The sequence below is a fragment of the Alexandromys fortis genome, unplaced genomic scaffold (genome assembly GCF_014885135.2).
Source record: "Alexandromys fortis isolate MF-2015 unplaced genomic scaffold, M_Fortis_MF-2015_v1.1 scaffold_30, whole genome shotgun sequence".
Taxonomy (NCBI): Eukaryota; Metazoa; Chordata; class Mammalia; order Rodentia; family Cricetidae; genus Alexandromys; species Alexandromys fortis.
Genome location: NW_026067922.1, coordinates 8,049,399 through 8,067,589, shown reverse-complemented (window position 1 = coordinate 8,067,589; position 18,191 = coordinate 8,049,399). Strand labels below are relative to the sequence as shown.

Below are 18,191 nucleotides of genomic sequence, written 5' to 3'. Positions count from 1 at the left end.
ATATATATATATATATATACACATATACATATACTTTTTAAAAATGCTTAGAAACTCCAAAAGAAATATCAAACTAAAAAGAGAAGTGGGAAAAAAGACAAGCTGTATTTGTAAACTTGCACATTTCTTTCTTTTCCAAAGCATCCTCCCTGGAAATATGTTACTATGTAGAAAGCCCTGTAGATCAACACTACCTCTACATTCAAAGAAGAGAAACACTGAGCAGAGTGCACCATCCACTATGTCAATTAACATCCTAAAGACAGTAATTGTAGGGTATTCAATCTTTTAAATGTGAATCCGAAAAACAGCAAGAACTCAATAAATACTTTCCACAAAGGGATATGCCACTAGGCAATTCAGAGTGACTGAAAATGACTTCTTTCTGAACTGCCCACCCAGTCACTCTCACTGCTCTCCACTAGGACCTGTGACCTCTGAGTGGCCGCAGCCTGCCTTACCTTCCGTGGTTGGAAACACTTCTGTTTTGGCCTCTGCCAACTTCCCAGCTCTCAGCAACACTTCTGCGAAGCTCTCAACAGGGACCTGATAATAGGCAGCAGGGGTCACTTCAGAGGACATAACAGCAGAAGTTTCACTTAGACAACACGATTGCAGGACTTCATGGCACTTGGGTGAGCTTGATAACTATTTCTCACTAATGCACATTGTTTTATTTAAGAGTTGGGCAGATTTTCAACTTGTAAAATATTATGATCTATATGACCACCAGAACCAATGACCACCATGGCATGAGCCAAGCCCAAGACGTAGTTCAGGAAAATTTTAGTTTCTCCGTATTCATGACAATTAAATCCTCTTCTTAAGCACACTGTCCTTACCTCGGTGACAAAGGGATTAGTGATGACCGACTCATAAAAAGGATGGCATCCTTGTTGTTCTAGGTTGTCGTTGGCTACAGTTCCCATTCGATATGCTCCACCAAACTCCTGCCCCTAGAAAGAACAATGTGAAGAAAGTTCGATTAAAAGAGAGATCAAGGATAGGCAGAAAGGAAGAGAAGGGTGGGAAGTGGGGGTGCTGCTTTCAGGAGAAAGCAAGCAGTGGGTTTTGTACAATTAAGGCTGCATGACACAGATGCCCAGCAGAGGACCTAAGGTCAGCAGCTGCAGCCACCCTGATGCCTCCTGACCTCCTTGGCCATGTGGACATCAAGACTCAGAAGTCCTGGAGAACAGTGGCATTAGAATAACCAATCTAAGAGCCCACCCTGTGTTGCTCTACTGACAAACTGCAGTGGCTCTGAGTAAGGTGAGCAGCCAAGACATTGAGTGTTAACACAAAAGGTGGTGGCCCTTGCTGTCATGGGCCTATGACCCTCCACTGAAACGGTCCCCTCAAAGAGGTCTGACTGTTTCTCTAGGCCCGGCCCAGGTCCACATGCTAAAGTCTTAGCAAATCACAGCACGGTCTGACTGTGCCCCTTTCCCCAGCTGGACTATCATTCCCCATCCAAACATCCTTTGGTTTATCTTCATCAGACATGATTAGCAAGTATCTATTGCCCGCTACACTCACTACACTCTCTGCTCTCCTCTAATAGATGCAAAAACTCTTCATGGGGAAAGTTAAGTCAAACATATTCTTGCACAGATTATGGCAGACTTCCTGGCAGGCACAGCCCAAGAAACAATGAAGTTGCTATTTAAAAAAAAAAAAAAAAATATGTTACAGAAGGAGGGAGAACATGAGCAAGGAAGTAAGGACCATGAGGGGTGTGTCCACTAACAGAGACGGTGGGACTGATTTAATGGGAGCTCACCAAGGCCAGCTGGACTGGGACTGAACGAGAATGTGATCAAATCGGACTCTGAATGTGGCTGACAATGAGGGCAGACTGAGAAGCCAATGATAAAGGCACTGGGTTTTGATTCTACTGCATGTACTGGCTTTCTGAGAGCCTAGTCTGTTTGGATGCTCACCTTCCTAGACCTGGATAGAGGGGGGAGGGCCTTGGACTTCCAACAGGGCAGGGCACCCTGACTTCTCTTAGGACTGGAGAGATTGGGAGGAAAATGGGGGGATAGGAGGAGGTAGAAATTTTTAATATATAATTAAAAATAAATAAATAGGATATGTTAGATCATCAAAAAAAAAAAAAAACAGTGTTGGACACTTTTAACACATAAGCCTTCAAAAAAAAGTAAAAAAGAAAATCCAGCTGGGTGATGGTGACACTCGCTTTTAATCCCAGCACTTGGGAGGCAGAGGCAGGCAGATCTCTGTGAGTTCGAGACCAGCCTGGTCTACAGAGCTACTTCCAGGACAGGCTCCAAATCCACAGACAAACCCTGTCTCGGGGGGGGGGGGGGAAGGAAAGGAAAGAAAAGAAAAGAATAAAGAAAATCCACCAGGTAAAAGAAAGAAAACTAGGACAATCAGACAGGTCTGTCCCAAGGTCAAGGCCAGCACTTCAGTAAGTGGAACCTCCTTTACCAACTCTACACACCTCTGCCCCTACAGTTCCTCTTTCCTGAATAAACCCCACAGAGACCATCAGGCATACTTAAAACACTTCCCCCCAACAGCCACTTTCACTCTTCACAACTGTTTCAAATGACTGGCACCTCCCACCGAGAGAGCAAGCTAGCTGGGTTCTGTCTTTGCTTCCACCCTGAGCATTGCCCTTCCACACAGCAGTTCATGAACTTAATGAACATGCGCTCATTAAGAAAAGGTGCAACACACAACCACACTATCCAATGCTTTCCATCTGGTGCAGACAAGGCCCACAGTCTCATCATAGTTTGCAAGCGGCTTTCAGCGCTGACGTCCCCACTAACGGCCACTCTCTGCTGTATGTCCACACCAGGGCTGTGGGTCGGCTCAATCACATTTCTCTGTGAAATGATTATTTTCTGAAAAACCTAACATCCCTCTATTCAAAACTTTACTCTCTCCCTAAAGTCTTTATTCACTTGGCCTGCTCACGCTATCTTTGTTGGTCATCTCACTCGTTTTTCTCAGAAGTGCATGCTAAGGTACATATTAATTACACAGAGCCTATCATTATGCATTCTTTATGGTCCACTCCCTCATCTTCCACATGTCTACTTTTTAGTTCAGGTTCTCTCTCAAGCTTTCAACCAGGAAAGGAAACGTCCTAATTATTGTCTTTTTGAGCATGGCTTGTTTCAATTACTACGGTCCTTGCCAGTTCTGTCTCTCTTTCTGAAAATATCAGCTTTGTCCCTTATAAGTGGGCAAACTTCATTTAGACTACAAACCATACTTCCTTATTTACCTGTTCCTCCGTTGACAGGCACTAGGCTGAGTCCATAATTTGGCAATGTGAATGGTGTCATAGAAACACAAGCAGGCAGCCTGTCACAGTGGACCATATGGGCACTGTCTTAAATTATAGAAACCTCTGTACTAATTTCCATATTGGCTGTGATTTATTTTCCCACCAGCAGGAGTAATGATATGGGAGTGTCATATATCAATCTGTTGATTTCATTGGTTAATTAAATAAAGAAACTGCTTGCCCTGATAGGTTAAGACATAGGTGGGAGGAGTAAACAGGAGGAAGAGGAAGTGAGGTAAGATTCCTCAGAGAGACGCGAGATAGCTCTGCTCTCAGAGACACACGCGATGAAGCTCCGACTCAGGATGGACTTAGGCTAGAATCTTCCCGGTAAGCGCACCTTGGGGTGCTTACACACATTATTAGAAATGGGCTAGTCCAGGTGCGAGAATTAGCCTAGAAGAGGCTAGATAGAAATGGGCCAAGCAGTCTTTAAATGAATACAGTTTGTGTGTTGTTATTTCGGGCATGAGCTAGCAGGCGGCCGGGGTGCTGGGGACGCAGCCCCGCCGCACTTATTTCAACAGAGTAAAGTTCTTTCTTCCCCATGTTCTTGCCAGTTATCTGTTATTCTTTGGCGGTAGCCATTCTGGTTTGAATTGTATACGATATGTAGTTTTGATTTGCATTCATCTAATAGATAAAAATGTTGAACATTTTTTTCATGTACTCATTATCCAGATGTATTTGCTAGAAATGTCTGTCCACTGTCCACTCCTCAATTTGATTATTACCACTTTATTTAAATATTAGAGATGCTTATTATTCCAGATAATCTCTGTCAGATGGCTGCCTATTCGGTAAGGACTTCTCCATCTGGTGAGCATTCTTATCAGAATGCTCATCCTTTCTTGGCTCTCAAGAAGTTTTCCTGTTTGATAGAGTCCCAGAGTCCCAAATGTCCACTCTGGCTCTTATCATTTAAGCCTATTCTCCTCCAGTAGCCTCAGGGTTTTGGGTCCCTGAGTCTCACAGAGAGACAGGGATGCAGTTTCACTCTTGTGTGTGTGGATATTCAGTTCCCCAGCACCTCGTGCTGAAGAGGGTAACCCCTCACACTGTATCACTTCTGTATCATAATTAAGAGTCAGGCAGCCTTAGGGGCATGGTCTTATTTCTAAATTTCCTACCCTAGTCCTCTGGGTAGTAGGCTCTGTGTCTGTTTGGGGGCCACTAGCATGCTGTTTTTATTATCGCATCTCTGCACTATAAGTCTATGTCAAGTATTGCAATGCATCCCGAGTTGTTCATTAGCTCAAGACTGCTTTGGGTATTTCAGGTCTTTATGTTCCCATGTGAATTTCAGGATTTTTTGTTTGTTTGTTTCTGAAGAATTTCACTGGCTGAATCTGAACTTTTAATTGTAGCATCATCATCTGAAAACAAGGACATTTTGTCGCTTCCCTGCTTGTATACATCCTTTCTATTTCTCTCCCTTGCCTTATGCATTTGACTAACTAACATCTGACTAGAAGACAGCACTGTCTCATACTGATTTTTGGAAGATTGCTTTCTTTTTTCCCATTCAAGATAATGGTGACTACCAGTCCACCATATTAAAGTTATCCTTATATAGAAAAATCATTTCACTATCATGTAGATATTCCATCTTTTCCACCATTGTAGAAACAAAACTACACTGAAGTCTTTCCTCATTCTATTCCCAGTATTTAAAACTGCTGACACACAGAAAATGACTACTAAGTATACGCTAAATGGACGAATAAGTAGCTGGGTGAAGAAAGTGTGGATGAAGAGTGACAGTTCCACGAGCGTCTGGGGTGCACTGGTACTGCACCAACGTTTCTTTATCTTTTATTTTCTGGTACAGTACAAACAACTGCAGTGTGGCAAAGAAGAGAAGCAGCAGCAAATGAAACACATATTAAAGACATCAGCAAAGCAGCCTCAACTGTTCTACTGTTAGCCTTATCTGTAACTTTAGTGCAGAAGCAGGAGTCTGTAGAGTTGTCCCAAAGATGACACTGCCTGTTCTCAACTACCAGCTCACAGAAATACAACAGAAGCAACTGAGGCCCTTTCTTATTTCATCTCCCTGGATTTTAATCCTGATATATAAAACAGGTGTCACTCAAATGAATCTCAGTTTCTTTGCAAGGAATACATGGAAGAAAATTACATTCTATGAAATAGATTGCTCATTCCTTACCCAATGTGAGGACCAGATTTCTTAAGCCACTTGCCAACCACAGATATATTGTGACAACAACTAGACAGCAGCCCTGGTGAACAGCATGCTGCCAATCATAAAACCAATTTTTATGAAGATCCCCTGCTTACTTGGAGAGGCCGCAGGTATGCTAAAGACTTCTTCCACCACTGCCCATCACTGACGGCCTGCAGGACAGCCTTGGTGGTTGTCGTGGTGTTAGACAAGACTTTCATGGTGGTTGCAGTGGTCCAGTGTAGCAGGTCAGCGGAACTGCTGCCCAAAGCACTTCCATCATCCTGCAGTGAGATAAAGCAAGTGTAAAATGGTCATCGGTAGACAGAGCAGAGATAGAGACTGCAGACAGCAATCAGACTCATTAGAGTCCAGCACAAACCAACTTAAAGTCCATCTTTGTAACTAAACAAATGAGAAAGAAATGCTAACCGTGCATCATTCCCCACTCAGGCCTTCAGGCAACACTCCATTTCAGAAGACCTGCCAAGAAGGGATGGGCTCTATTATTACCCATCTAACAGCCATGCATTCTAAGTGGTTTTTAAATTACAAAGAAAATCAGTTAAGTAATCAATGCTTCTATGGCCCTGACAAAAGTACAAGACTCCAACATCTGCTTTCAATACAAAAGGAATTGCTTTTCTCCAAACAAGTAGATGATTAATATTATTTAAATGGAACCTCCTGCCAATTTTGAGGCATTTAACAAAAATGTTACCTATCCTTTTAAAAACTGAAACAAGGAAAAAAATCACACATGTTAAGTCTTTTAAACAAAAATAACAAAGAGTGCATCTGTTCTTATTCAAAATTATTCTGTAAAAGTAAACTTTTAGGTTAATGACTACTTACAGGTTTTTCTTAAGTTATTCCAGTAAGAGTTAAAAACTAATTTGTAATCCTCTGATTCAAATAAGTGGCTTGGCCTTCTTGATACTAATAGCAGATAGCCTAGGTCTGTCATTTAATTCTGGGTCATACCATACACTGACGTAATAAAAGTAATAGATCATAAAATCACTCAAAAATTCTCAGGATACTCTCTCATAGGGAGCACTCAGACAGGAGCAAGCTCTAGTTCTACCTAACAGCAGCCTCGGGAGCAGAACTAAGGACAGGCCATCCCCGTTCGTGCCCTGGAACCTGTGGGACTACTCTACAGCAATGAAATTTAGCGGATGATTGAGTACACCACCCTGGAAGCAGAAAGATTAAACTAAAACAGGACACTTGACAAGTATAATGATTTGAGCCCATAAAGTAGAAAACCTGCTAGAGCTAGAGAGCTTGTAAGGGAGAAGCTGGGTGGGGTGCATGTGAGATCTAAAATGTAAAGAGACTCAACCCACAGCTTCTGCTCTTCAAAATGAAGGCTGAGAGCCATGATCCAAAGAATCAGAGTATATTCCAGAAACCTGAGCACAACTGTCAGGTGATAACCAGGAAGGGAATGTGGACCTCAGTCCACAAACACAAGGAATGAAATTTGGCCAACAACATGAAGAAGGACAGAAACAGATTCTCCATCAGAGCCTGCAAAATTCCTATTTCATGGGAACCCTAAAATAATTAACTGTTTTCTAAAAGCTGTGGGATTATGGCGAGAGCAAAGAAGAGATCATGCTAGGAAATTTAAATGTGCATTTTATTATTTCTAAAGGGAAACTAAAAAGAAGCCTTTAAGCTACATTAACCTAATCTCAGAAATTACCTATTCCCCACTGCCGGAGGCTGATTCCTCTAAAATGCACTGTGCATGTTTTACTGCATTTATGACATTAGAAAATATATATCCATGAACTCAATGCAACATTACAGATTGAATTAAAGATTAAATTATGAAAACGGATACAATGGCAGTAGAAAAACATGCTATATTGCTTGTACATTATAAGATAATCACACAAAATATAACTGAGGCTTATTTAGCAATAAATACAGTGTTTCTTTTTTCTTTTTTATTTATTTATTTACTTATTATGTGTACAGTATTCTACCTGCATATCAGAAGAGGGCACCAGATCTCACTATAGATGGTTGTGAGCCACCATGTAGTTGCTGGGAATTGAACTCAGGACCTCTGGAAAAGCAGCCAGTGCTCTTAACCTCTGAGCCATTTCTCCAGCCTAATACAGTGTTTCTCTGGGCTCAGTTGGGTCAGGTACTGTGGCATCACTGCCTTACCTGTATTTGGGTCTCTATAAACTGTACTGGTGTTGCCTGTTTAAAGCTAAACAATACAAGAAGTAACTACTACCAACACCTATAACTTTAGTACTTAAGCAACTTTCTAAACCATTAAAAAAATTCACTTTCCACCTATAACAGTGAGAAGGCTTTCTGGGATCTATAACTGAACTTGATTCATAAAAAAAAGTAAGAAGAACAACCTGATAACAGAGTAGCCAGGAGATAAGAAACACTGCCTTCATTCGACATTGGAGATAAAGATAAAGAAGTAATAGTTGGCTAAAAAGCCATTTACAAGCCAGTATCTTGAGGAAAGCTTTCCAAGTGTCCAGTGTACAGGGCAGACATGGTTAGCTGCCATCACCACTGTCAGAGCACCAGTGGGAAACTGGGCAGAAACACACCCAGAGCTGCCTGTGACCTCCAACACCACACAGCTCTGGTCTACGGGCCTGCAGCACACAACATGTGGTTGTTACAAATGGAGAAGTGCTGAAAAAAACAACAAAAACCAGCAGGCTGTGGTTTTGTGTGTTTGGTGTATGTGTGCCGGTGTGTATTTAATTTTTTTAATTATGTATACATGTTGGTGCCTGTGCAGGAGTATATGCACAAAGTGCAGGTACCCATGGAGGCCAGAGGAGGGTGATGGGCACTTTGGAGCTGGGATTGCAGGTTGTGAACTGCCAGACTGAGTGTTGTGACTGAACTCTGGTTCTCTACAAGAGCAGCAAGTACTTTTAACTGCTGAGTCAACTCTCTAGCACCCCCTATTGATTATAAAGACAAGAGAGGAGGAAAATAAAGACCAAGGTGCATGTTCTTGACCTCAATCAGGAATTGAGCAGAATTAGGTGGAATGCACAGACACTACTAACAACCTAGAGCAATGCATCAACTTTTTAAATCCCCATATAGAGGGGAGACAGCAGGCCTACCAGTCATGCAGAAAACAAAACTGGCCAACTGTTGCAACAGAAAGTCTACTTTACACAGCGCTTTACTTAATGCACTGTGTAAACACTAAAAGAGAGCTAATACACCCATTGCTGTTTCACTGAAGCATGACGGGGACACAACGGTAACAGCAACATTTGGGAGGCAGAAGCTACTCTAAGCTACGTAGTAATTCATAGCCAGGCTACTGCAAACAGGGCAAGCTTACTCAGCTGGAAATCATACATATTTTGGATTCACAGGCCTTACTGAACATGCAAACAATGGTATTTCTAGGCCTCTGTGAATTATCATTCCATTTTCTCATTTCCATTTCAGACAAAGGAAAGACCACAAGGCCTCACCCTGTACAACTGAATGTCAGGAGCCATTTCAGGCTTCTCCTTTCTCACATCTCACAGGGCCTTGAAGTAAAAACCTTGAGACAGAAAACTTAAAGTTAACTAAAACATTGTGTGCTAACCTTGGAGACTCAAGCTCTGGAAAGCACCACAGAGTGTCTTCTTGCTGCTTATCACTAACAGCAGGTGTTCTAGCCACTGACCTTGCAACTGCCCTGCTTAGCTGCCAAACTGCCAAGCCCCTCCTTTCCTTCCCCCTTCCTCAGTTCCCCCTGCCCAAGCTCCTCACTAAGGAGTATATAAGACATAAAACTTGCTTCAATAAACAGATGCCTCGACAAAAGAATACTGCTTGGCATCCATCTCTCTCTCACTCATGTCTTTCAGATAGTGCCTCTTCAGACCCTGGAATAACTTAGGACCTGCTGGGCGGGTCAACTGAATGCTGAGAGTGGGAGACATAGTCTCTCCCAGGGAAGAGCACACCAACCGATTATCCACTACCAAACAGTCAGCCCCAAAACCACACTTGTAAGTAACATTATACCAACCAACTAGGTTGTTGTATTTGGGAATACATATGAAAACAGTAATGTGTATGTGTATGTATATATGTGTGTGTGTGTGTGTGTGTGTATATATATCACAATTAATAAAACCCAGAGACAGAAATCGAGGCTCAACATGAAGGTCAGAAAAGCCAGGTATTGGCTCTTACCTCTACCTCAAATCAAAATGGTGATCCTGCCTTTAGGAATTTCAAAATGAGACTAAGTGAGAGCTGAGCTGTCTCCTCACATCTTATATTCCTCTCTAGGGCTGCAACTAGGACATGAAACACTACCACCCAGTTTCTATGGCAAACTAGTGTGGCTACTTGGATTAAAGGTGAGTGTCACCACTGCCTGGTCTGTAAAGCTAATCAGTGTGGCTGTTGTACTCTTTGAACTTCAGGCAAGCTTTATTTATTAAAATATAAATGCAATATCACTATATATATGCATATAACAACTGATAAAAGAAAAGGCTGTGAATTTGAAAGAGAATAAAGAGTGGTATATGAAAGAAAATGAAGGGGAAAATAATCTAATTTTATGATAATCTTTAAAAATAAGTATCATTTAAGAAAGGTTTGTATTATTCAGACAAGAGATTCTGAGACACAACTAGACCAAGGACTTTGTCTTCCCTTTGGACTGACCCAATGACATACTCTTCATTTGACGGCACAACTGGACTGGTGAGACCACCCAGAGATGAGACCTGCTAAGAGGAAGCATATCAGTAAAGACATGGTCCTGGTGGCTGTAGCCTCATCCAGGCCTCTTCCTTGGTCTTCCCTAGCTTCTCTGAGCCACATGTTAGCCCCTGTCCTCCACCATAGATTCCTATAAAGTGTGCTGCCTCACAAGCCTCAAGCCAGAAGCAACAAAACCAAACGCCCAAAGCTCCAAACTTTTGAAAACATGTTAATGCTTTTCTTTATTTTCAGCTGCTTTTAATCAGCTATTTTATCACAACTATGACAAGCTAAGACAAATATGCAGCCAATCTGGACATTAGCATATTTGGATATCAAGAACACAGCATATAGCACTCTATTCCAGGGCATCTATGTGAGAAATAAAAACGCTTCCATACTAACATTGAATATCAATGTTCACAGTAAGTAAGAGGTGGAAACTATCCAAGGGCTCATCGCTAAATCAATGGAAAAACAAAGTATTGCCCTGGTAGTGAAACTAACTGCCATATGCTTGCTTTTACTCAACTATTTCTAAGTAGTCCTTCTATTTATTGAAAGCAGCAATATGTTAAGAACATGCTTGTTCCCTAAACACTAAATAGTTCAAACATGTAATATATAACATCAAATGCTCATAAACAATTCTTCCCATGGTGAAACACTTTTTAAAATGGAAACCTAGTATACAACCCATTTCAATCTTTAATTAAATTTATCTAGAGAAAATCCCACCAGCTAAGTGATACTAGCTAAGCAAAACATTAATATACTCAAAATGGTATAAAACTGTTCAATCTAAAAAGCCTAATAACCAACATCACTAAGAACTAGAAATCTGTAATCTTGTAATTATTCATAGAGTTTGCATTTTGTTCTATTATAAACAATTTTTGCACAGAGGAACAATCATAGCATCTAACATGTATGTACAGTCCACTCTATTCACATGGATGTTACTACAGAACACTATCATTATTTTTCCTGAATATATATAATAAAAATAATTCTCACAATGAAGTAATGGAAGTATTAAGTATGAGGCAGGTTATATATGAAATCTGACTTCATTTATGAGTTATAATTTAATACGGTTATTACCTCTACTGTTAATGTGTAATGCATGGCAGCTTAAAACTAAATACTACATTATACTGTGATAATAGTAGCTACAGTATTCTGAAATGTGCTTCATTCATCAAAGTTATATGAGGGTTTGGACTAGTACTTCATGAAATCAAGATCTATTATAAGTGGCTAAAAGAGGAAGGAGGAAGACAGAAAAGCTTTTAAAGAAAAAATAATCACTTTCGGAGGATGCCTTTCCTGTCTAAGTAGACACAGAGGACTGCTATGGCTGGCTTCATTGCCAACAAGAGTCTACCGGAGCAGTGTGTGCACACTGTGGCAGCACAGCACCGCTCAATTCAAAGAAGTCATTGTGGAGCCAGGCTGACACTTTCTAATTCATCGTAATACCAGAAACCAGGAAACCCCACAGTCACAAAAGGATTTGAATCTGTCTTAAAGGAGGATAGGGATTCAGAACAAGCCTGGGGAGCTGTGCTCAGCAGACAAATAATCTGATTCTACAGGAAACAGAAAAATGAAAACCCTCTCATTCTGACCAAACCATGACAAGACCTGAGAAACCATCACATTAGACTTTATATTCTTTATTTACCTCCTCATTTCTATTAGTCACAAACTAAGCATAAAGCAACGGATATTGCCAACAGCTCTAGCTAACATTAGGCATCCACTGACAAGCACACGGTGAAGAAGGTGTAAAGACATAGTATCACCTTTATTGGCCAAACAAAATACCACATCTACTGTAAAGTGATACAATAGAAAAATGTGAAGATACTCATAGAACACGGTGGAAGGAACTGTGAGAGGAATCCAGAAAAGTATTAGAAAGAAAATATTTTGGAAGGAAGGGCTCAAATTCAGAGTATAAACAAGAAGGGTAGGAAGGGAAGATGTGTGACAGAACCTACTCAGAGAATGAGGATGGCTCTGCCATGACTCACAGTTTGAAAAGCACCAACAAGAGATGGCTACGGAGACCACCAGAATGGTTGTGCCTAGACAAGTCAGGTGGGCAGATGGTGGAGAATCAACAGAGTCAAGTCTTCATTAATCAACAGAGTTAAGTCTTCAACTAGACCCAAGAGATGACTCCTACTACCACACAAGGTGGAGTGGCCACTGGCTCCAATTAGAGCTGCTTTGGCTCTGGAGGAAACACAGCTCATAGAAACAGCATACCAGATGACTACTAAGCTGTATGAGGATGAGGTTCTAGGACTCAGCGGGACCACAAGGGTCTCTGAGAGCAGACAGCAGGACAGAAGCTAAACGGGGAGGGCTGCAGGAAATTAGCCACATGCTATTTCTTCATCTCCATGGGGGTTTTGGAAGCTTCCTTTGTTAAGTTGTGAGCAGGACACTTTTGAGTCGTTTTCCATGTGAATGTTGTATTTCGCACAACACACACAACTGAGAAATAGTACGCGCACACACCTGCCCACTCGAGGCACACAGCAACTGCTCTCATTGCATTCCACCCACAGCATCCTTCAAGCTCACTCCTTACACACTTTTAGCATACCTCTTGAAGAACTTTACCAGCTAAGGGTGAGACACTAATATTTTCTCCTTCCGGATGGATCTGGAAATTTACTCTTTGATAAAGAATCTGAAACAAGAAAGGTTGCGTTTTTGTTTTAATTTCCTTCTTTTCACATTGTAGACTTGAAATTTAAAAAGTAATAGGTTCTTCCTCAAAGGGTGGGGGTGTTATTTTATAACCTACAGTTTTGGGCAACAAACTGTTGCCCAAACAAGCAAAACAAATCAGGAGTTTGGAAGAGTTGCATAATAAAGGGACAGTTCCAGGAGTGGGAATGGTCTGTGAGAAGCCTGCCACTGATGGATGTCTATGGCATAAAATGTAAGGTTCACTGTGCCCTCCCTCTGCGAGCTGTATCTCATAGAGAAGGGTCTCCACCCAACTTAGTATGATTTTTAGAGAATTTAGCATCTCTCCAAGGCCAATTTCCACTCTTGATTTCTCAAGGACACCAGACCAGAAGGAATATATAACAGTTGTTTTAACTAACATGGTTTCAGACACAATTCATATGATTGTTTCCCATTTATTTTATTCTAAATTTCCTTCATTTTTCAATTACTTATTTCCTAACATACTTGTAGTTTTACTCAAACCTCTTACACCCTTCCTTCCTTACTATAATAAAGCCAACAATACTTTAAAATCCTCAGGTTTTCAAATTCCTTTTGGGTGACAACTGTGATTCTTCTAGATCATCTGTATGCTACAAAAACAAACAATATTGACCCCATGTCTCACATACATATACTCAACAAAATGAATCTCACACACGTATGGATTTAGTGTATTTGTGTCCACTTACCTCTGTTTGAAGAGAGCTGCTAGCTGCCAAAAGCAGTTCAATGCTGCCGGGAGGACAATGTGTCAAAGCAAAAGCCATGAGCTCCTGACGAGTGGCCAGGTCCTGGAAGCCTTCTGATTGGCCCAGCTGGCTGCAAACAGCCCAACTTTCTGGATATCCTGAAAAATTAGCAAAGAGGAAAAAAGAAGAAAACTTGATTTGCAACAAGAGTAACGTGCTTGTGAGGGGTCCAGCAGAGTCCTAACTTGGGCTTGTGGTACCAAGGCAACAAAGCAGTCATTAACACCACAATGTGCACAAGGCATGAATATCCAAGCTGGAAAAGAAAGATTTGACTGATTCATTGTCCACAAAATTCAGGGCTGCTCAAGACAAGAGTTTTGGACAGAACAGTTTAAATTTCAGAAGTGATAAATGAATGCAAATTATTCACGGAACTTAATGTTCAATAGAAAAGTGGATTCTGAATTCAAAATACCAAGAGTTTGACACTGTGCAACTACTTGGCATTTCTGTGAACTGGAAAAAGCTCCAATACCACACCTTCCATTACGACTACAAAGAAACAATAAAAGCAACCCTTTTTCTCTAGAGTTGTTGAAAGGACTAATGTACATTTGTACTGGAAAGTGCAACAGAATTTGCAGACTGTTATAAAGAGAATTAAAGCAGGTACTCACATAGAAACACCCACTTCATAGAGGACAGACATCTAAGGTCGGGGCCAAATGGAGCTAGCAAAAGCCCCAGTAGATGTTTTTCTACAATGTCACACCACGAATTCCTCAAATATACATATTCTCATTTGAAGGTGCTCCGGGCTGAATGAAGATTTTGCTCTAAAGATTAAAGGCATCCACCCAGAAACATATTTCTAAATATATACACTAAAAATTAATTCTGGAATTAACCCTATAGAAATAAAATTAATATGAAGAGTTCTAAAAGTAATTTTGGATATATTAATATTTGTATAGAAAACAATGACTCTGAATTTCATGTGGCAACATCACAATTAACTGTAAAGAATGCAGGCTTTCATGGAACATCTATTTTTGTTTTTTTGTTTTGTTTTGTTTGGTTTGGTTTTGGTTTTTCAAAACAGGGTTTATCTGTGTAGCCCTGGCTGTCCTAGAACTCATTCTATAGACGAGGCTGGCCTTGAACTCACAGAGATCTGCCTGCCTCTGCTTCCTGTGTGCTGGGATTAAAGGTGTGCTCTGCCACCACCCAGCATTGAAATTCTAATGATAAGGTTGAGATGGTCTGTATTGACTTCCAGAGTATAAAACTATTTGTATATTTCTTGCCAAAGATCATGTGCTTGACCAGAACTTTAACCAGGTTCCCGTGTTTTAGGCCAGGTTTCATTCTGGCCCTCACAGCTCAGGTTTCCTAAACTCTTAAAGGCTGAGCATGATCCACGTCCTTGACAGCAAATCAAATATTGTCAACTTGTGCCCTTTCTCCTGAACTTGCCTTCAAACAACTCAGAGATGCTTCCTCTCCCCAAACCTCTCTTCTTCTCATTTTCCATCAAATAACCAACTTCAGTCAGTTTGTAAGATGTAATGCCCATCTGTCCATGATGTGAGGAGCTGGGTTTACTTTCTCTCACACAGTAATCCTAAACAGCCTTGCTGACAGTGATTAGGCACTAACAGGCACAGTACAGACACAGTGCTGAAGATCACTAGTGCAGAGTGAATCCCCAGCAACAAACAAGTGCAGGAATGCTGAGTGAGCAGTGCAGGAATCACCACAGTATAGCATGCTGCACTCACTGCCCTAGTGGAGTACAAAGGTTTTCCCATGGAAGGTTCATGATAGAGGGTACTGTGCTCTCTTCCAGTGAGGAATGTGTACTTTGGATGAGAAATTATTCCTCAAAAAAGTCTCAGTATTCTTTCAAGATAGAAACTTTAAATTCCATTTAGAAAATATTTAGGCCAAACGCCTTCCCAATTTGTCAACACCATTTTTTTTCTTACATTAAGATATAGAAATACTGACTATCCAGCAAATTGTAAATATCTTCCAAATTTTATTTTGTATAATATAAAAAATAGCATTAAAATGCTTCAAATACTATTGTTCCTAAAATGATTAGCATATTCTAGTCAGGGAATGTAAAGTAAACAAAATTAAAGATAGTCTATTATATCTGAGCCCATTAAAATATTAATACTAATCTATAAATACAAAACATACATGCTTGCTGCTTATAAAATAATTACTGTAGGACAGACATGACAAGCTCAATAAAGGCCCAAGTCTCAGTAGTTTACCCTAAGACAATACATGATTCCAAGAAAGACCATAACTGAGACTACCCAGACACCACCAAGGAACAGGAAATTCCTAAGATTCAAACCATTGTAGACGGGATCACCTGCCAGCACCCACCCATTACTTTTCCCCAGGACACACACACAGACAAATGTCAGCCAATCAGAGATGTGGGATTCCCCTCTGCATTCTGTGAATATGTTTCATTACCATTGGTTATTAAAAAAGCTGTTTTGGACAATGGTTTAGCAGAGCAAAGCCAGGCAGAAAATCTGAACAGAGATACAGAAAGTAGGCAGAGTCAAGGAGACATAATATAGCTGCCAAAGGAGAAAGACACCAGCTGCCAGCCAGAATCTTGCTGGTAGGCCACAGCCTTGTGGTAATTCACAGATTCATAGAAATGGGTGAATTTAAGATGTAAGAGTTTCTGTGTTATTCAGTTCTGAGCGGCTGGGAGATGAACAAGCAGTCTCCGCCTATACAATGGTGCACAACATGGGCCAACTACAACCACATAAAACCTGAGAGAGCTTGAGAAGAAATTCTAGACACACACACACACACACACACACACACACACACACACAAATAAACCATAGTTAGGCACAGCTTCATAGTAGCAGCAATTTCTCAGATGGACTTGGTTTGCTAGAAGCAAATAGAGGCATGGTTACTATAAGAGAAGGCTTCCTGACTCAGCAGTAGCAGGAAAAACTGTACAGCTACTCTAAGAAGGCTTCCTGGTTCATGCTAGTTTCATGAACAGCTCTGGCTCTTTCAGAAGGCCGAGCACTTGAATGAGATATGAGGGCAGCGTGCTGCAAGTTAGTGGCAGCATGGACCAACTGCAAACGAAAGTTGAGGTGGTGAGGATGGTTCCCACCTAGCAGACCCAGAGGTGACCATAAAGGTACCTCTGGCATACTGAAAGGCTGAGAGAAGTGCAGCTAACATCCAGGGCCACTGCGACTAGCTGCTTACAATTTTAAAAGCATTCCTGGTCTGAAAATAATTAGATACTTAAAAAAAAAAAAGATTTAAACAGAAATAATTCTCTGAACAGGTCACAGTGTATTTTTAAGAATGTACATAGGCTTGAGAGAAAAAGATGAGTACAGGCAGTTATAAAAAATAGTTTTAAAAAATAAAGTCTTTTAAAAAACACAGTACAGTCATAGATTAAAGGAGTAAAGAAAACAGGCCACGTAAGATGGAAAATACACAAAGTTTCTGGATTATGTGTATTATTGTGTTTTCTTTTAATTTTTTGACTATGAATGAGCTAAAAACAGAGAGACATTTCATTGTACAGACCGCTAAGCTAAACCAACATATATATTTTAAAGGTATCTTGACGTCAAAATTTGGGTCTAAGGATATGCTACTTTGGAAAAGAGATTCTGCTTTTGGTTCCACAGAGTATGGAAAGCTGGGAATTCCTTAGCAGCTAATACGGTTTGATCAAACAACCCCCCCCCCCGAAGCAATGGCCCAGATGGTCCAATATCCATGACAGCTTCAGGAATGTTGGCTGAGATGGAACTACCACACAAGATACTCCATGAAAGACCTGATTAACAGTACCCCCAATCAGCAGGAAGTAGTCTAAAGAACAATGACCAATTATTTATAAATGTTTGTTTACATCTAAAGGGGGGATATGATATAGAAATGAATACTTTGGATTGATATGAATTTTGGTTTATTGATAAAAATTTAAGGTCAATTTTACTATCTGTTTATTTCTGCTCTTGATTAAGGTATTGTGCTTGTACAGCTCATTTAAAAATGTAATGTATAATTAAGAATTACAGATTAATAGATAGTCATTTATAATAGTCAAGCTTGTAGGCATGTTAGTTAGGTTTTCTAGACATACAGAGATATATTTCAGATGGATAAGTATTCTTCAAACCTTTCAAAGACTAACAGAATATGGCATTTAAAATATTTTAAGAACTTAGGACTTTTCATGACAATGAGACACATCTGCTTCTGTCAGCACCAATCTACTTCAAGAGGATGACAAGCATTGAACAGGCTTCTTATTGAGTTGTTTAGCCATTTGGGCAAGAAACTGCTCTTGCCTAGAATGCTTGATGGTATGCTGTATGAACTGGACATGCAGAAAAATGACTGGTGAACTTGCCTAAAAGTGAGATGGTCCTTCAGGGTTCCTGCTTCATAAAAGAGTCTGCCATACATTCTG

The 18,191-nt window shown here is 40.5% G+C and overlaps 1 protein-coding gene across 2 annotated transcripts in view; it reads right to left on the bottom strand.

The window, feature by feature from the left end:
* Positions 1-18,191, bottom strand: part of Nbas (NBAS subunit of NRZ tethering complex) — a 291,403-nt gene that overhangs the window by 118,608 nt on the left and 154,604 nt on the right. For both annotated transcript variants that reach the window (XM_050141900.1, XM_050141901.1), the window contains exons 34-38: positions 13,691-13,848; positions 12,865-12,951; positions 5,630-5,797; positions 843-956; positions 462-546 (exon numbers count right to left, since the gene is read on the bottom strand). In XM_050141900.1, coding sequence (XP_049997857.1) covers positions 462-546; positions 843-956; positions 5,630-5,797; positions 12,865-12,951; positions 13,691-13,848 — 612 coding nt within the window. The remainder of the gene's footprint in view (positions 1-461; positions 547-842; positions 957-5,629; positions 5,798-12,864; positions 12,952-13,690; positions 13,849-18,191) is intronic.